This window comes from Ursus arctos, unplaced genomic scaffold (genome assembly GCF_023065955.2).
Source record: "Ursus arctos isolate Adak ecotype North America unplaced genomic scaffold, UrsArc2.0 scaffold_33, whole genome shotgun sequence".
Taxonomy (NCBI): domain Eukaryota; kingdom Metazoa; phylum Chordata; class Mammalia; order Carnivora; family Ursidae; genus Ursus; species Ursus arctos.
Window position 1 is genome coordinate 28,734,905 of NW_026623019.1, and position 3,712 is coordinate 28,738,616.

The 3,712-nt window shown below is 38.2% G+C and overlaps 1 protein-coding gene across 1 annotated transcript; it reads right to left on the minus strand.

Annotated features, from left to right (window-relative positions):
- Nucleotides 1–889: 889 nt before the first annotated feature.
- Nucleotides 890–1,834, minus strand: LOC125282696 (olfactory receptor 4K13). Its single transcript, XM_048218357.2, has one exon. The coding sequence runs from the start codon at nt 1,826–1,828 to the stop codon at nt 890–892; it is 939 nt and encodes a 312-aa protein (XP_048074314.2). The 5' UTR covers nt 1,829–1,834.
- Between the last annotated feature and the right edge of the window lie 1,878 nt (nt 1,835–3,712).

Genomic DNA, 3,712 nt, shown 5'->3' on the forward strand with positions numbered 1-3,712 from the left:
CAAAAAAATAATATAAATAAATAATAGAGTGATTATTTTCTATTTGCAAACTATATTTTAAAAATGAAAACAAAGCTTGATACTGCTACCAAGAATTGACTGTAGACTTTTCAGGAGTATCAATCACCTCTTACCTGCCATGGGCTCTGAATCAATTTACCCATGGATTCAGAAAAAAGGAAGAGACAAATATTAGTGTTATTACTGATAAAGTTGTGTTGGACTTTTAACCATGTAACATAGTACTGTCCATGCCACAACATGTTTGCAAATTTAGTTCACTCTTTCCATCCAAGGACCGTAAGCTTCCTGAAACCCTGGATATACTTCCTGGCACACTGTGGGCTCACAAAATATGTGAAGCTTGGTTGGAGGCACTGTATCTGGGGCATAGAGTATCTAAAAGTTAATACACATTAACTAGGGATTATCTACAAAATGTACTTTTCTAGCAGCAAACAGTAATTAAAAATGGCTATGTGAGGCATCATCTGTGTGCATTTTCTACATATAGATTCCCAATAATAACTACAACTATAATAGCAGCACTAATAACTACAAGCATAATAGAAGTAGTAAGAATAACTGTAAAGATAAAAATATGCCAAAATAAAAAAAAACATATAAAGTTTTGTAGATAAACTAAGTAGATGAAGAAAATTTATTCATTTTTTCAAATTTGCATGAGAAGAACTAGTGAAGAGAGGATTTAAATGCATGTCTTCCAGACTGGACATGTCATGTGTTTAATCACTGACAGTGATAAAAAAAAAAAAGGGGGGGTTGCTCTTTAACAATGACACCTACTGGTGTTTATAGAACGTGAAATAGGTTAAAAGTTCATTCCTTAAAATGCCCACACAAGATATGATTTCTTCAGAAGCATCATCTACAAAGTGTGTTTTGAATTTATGTATCGAGTCCTTATCTTCTTCATGGCTGCTTTTACTTCTTGATTCCTTAATGTATAAATAATAGGATTTAAGAGAGGTGTGAAAATCGTATAAAACACAGAGAGAATTTTATCTACAGAGTATCGGCTGAAGGGCCATACATAGATAAAGACACATGGGACAAAGAAGAGAGTCACGACAGTGATGTGTGCTGACAGAGTGGAGAAGGCCTTGGCCGAACCACTGGCAGTACGGTGCCTGACTGAGTATATGATGACCGTGTAGGAGACAAGCAAGAGGAGGAAGCAGACCAGGGACAGGAGGCCACTGTCAGCAACGACCAGCAGCTGTAGCAGGTAGGTGTCCTTGCAGGCGAGTTTGATCACAAGGGGAAGGTCACAGAAAAAGCTGTCCACCACATTGGGACCACAGAAGGGCAAATTCAACATGAAAGCCATCTGACTAGACGAGTGCACAAATCCAACCGCATAGGAGGATAACAGCAGCTGAACGAGCACTCGTGGGCTCATGAAGGTCATGTAATGGAGGGGTTTGCATATGGCAACATACCTGTCTATTGCCATGGCTACAAGCAACATCATCTCACTCCCACCTAGGAGGTGCATGAAAAACATCTGAGAATAACATCCCCACCAAGAGATGGTCTTCTGTTTTCGGAGGAAATCCACAATCATCTTAGGGGTAGCAAAAGAAGCCAGGCTCATATCAATACAGGAGAGATTGATAAGCAGAAAATACATTGGTGTGTGAAGGCGTGAGTCGAAGGTCACGGTGACCAAGATGAAGAGGTTTCCTAACACAATCCCGGCATAGACTACAGAGAATCCTAGGAAGAAGAGAATCTGAAGATTCTGAGATTTGGAAAGTCCCAGCAAAATGAACTCAGACACCACTGAATGGTTTGCCCTTTCCATGTTGTCAACTTTATCCCATCATAATCAAAATGAGTGAGACTCATGGGCAGAAAAGATGTGGTTACAGAAAGGGTGATTCATGTCGGTGTCTAATTTTGATACGTAGACTGGGTACCTGAACTTAAAGCACCCACCAGTTTTGGGGGGTGATTTTGTTAGTCAGTGATTTCTGAAATGGCCCAGAGAAGTGTACCAATAGCAAGGAGAGTTCAGAATATACATTTCTGAAAGACAAAAATAAAAACAGCACATGAAATCACCATTGTATTGTGAACTTGAAATCCGAAGACCTCAATACAACACCAAGCCGAGCTACTCACTGGGGGCAACATAGGACAAGTATCTCCTTTCCAGGGTTAAGTTTCCTCCTCTGTAAAATAAACTAAAAACAGACTACATGATATTGAATGCCTTCTTGTGCTATAAAGACGTTCATAAATATGATAATGATCATGGTGGGTTCTATATTCATAGGATACTATTGAGTTTCTTATCCTGGAAATGATAAATGTAGAAAATACAGCAAGGATTCTAAAGACCCGTATTTTGAAAGAAATTCCGGTAAAAAATTATTAATTAAACCTTAAATTAAGTCTTACTTGTAAGTTTTCGGGTCCTGAGAAATGTACCTCTCCTCTTTCCTGCTCCATTCCTGCACGAAACCCTCATAGCTCATGCTAGTATCAGTGATGGTCATTACACATTTTGTAAGAGTTAAACCATGTAATTATATATATGCCATATATTATTATATATATTAACCATGTATAAATTATTCACTCAGCATTTAACATCATTCACACCAAATGTCTCTTCTAGGATTTTATTTTATTTTATTTTTTTAAACATTTGATTTATTTATTTGACAGAGAGAGAGAGACAGCCAGCGAGAGAGGGGACACAAGCAGGGGGAGTGGGAGAGGAAGAAGCAGACTCCCAGCGGAAGAGCCTGATGTGGGGCTCCATCCCAGAACTCCGGGATCACGCCCTGAGCCGAAGGCAGACGCTTAACGACTGAGCCACCCAGGCGCCCCTCTTCTAGGATTTTAAGCAGGAAATACCATGGATGCAGAAAGTCCATAGCCAAATGGAACTGAATTTATTTCATTTTCAGTTTGTATTCATTCATTCACTTGTTTATTGCTATAAAAAGGATTACTGTTTGGACTGTGCATTTTTATTCATCATAAGCTTCAAAATGACAAAATGAGGTGGCTTGAAGTAACTGATTTATGTGGGTAATAGAAAAACAGTTCTTTCAGTACAGTCATCTAAATTTATGCTATAACTTTCCCATCAGCCCATGCTTATAACAGCACTGGTTTTACTGGTTTTGCTCTAAAAAATATTTTCATCATTAATGGTCTCTCAATTATCTAGATTCTTATAAAGCTCCTTCAGTAAATAAAGTGTAGCCTTCCTTTTGTGCCATGATTACTTACCAGAGTGGAGAAAATACTTTCAGGGGAATGTGCCTCATGTGAATCCCCAGAATAGCCTTGCATGTCCTTATCTTGTACTCCCATCAATTTCCTGCAGTTGACATTCCCAATCATCAGAGACAGAAGGAAGAGGCATCATGATGCTGTACACTCTGTTTCTCTGAGACAATCCCATAGGTACATTTATCCAATGGAAGATCTATTTTTCCCCATGTACACATATCCTCTAGCTGATTTCCTACTCCTCTGAGAACCTTGGATTGATGCAAAGTGCTAAGTCTTATTTAGTATGTTAAGTTATTCTCTTCTGTGTCTAGAATGGTTATATCTCCTTTCAGGTTTATAGCTAATCCTTTAAAGATCCATACTAATGCTTTTTTGAAACCTCATTTTTTAAACTGTATATAAAGACAACAGTACAACCTTCAAATATACATGAAGT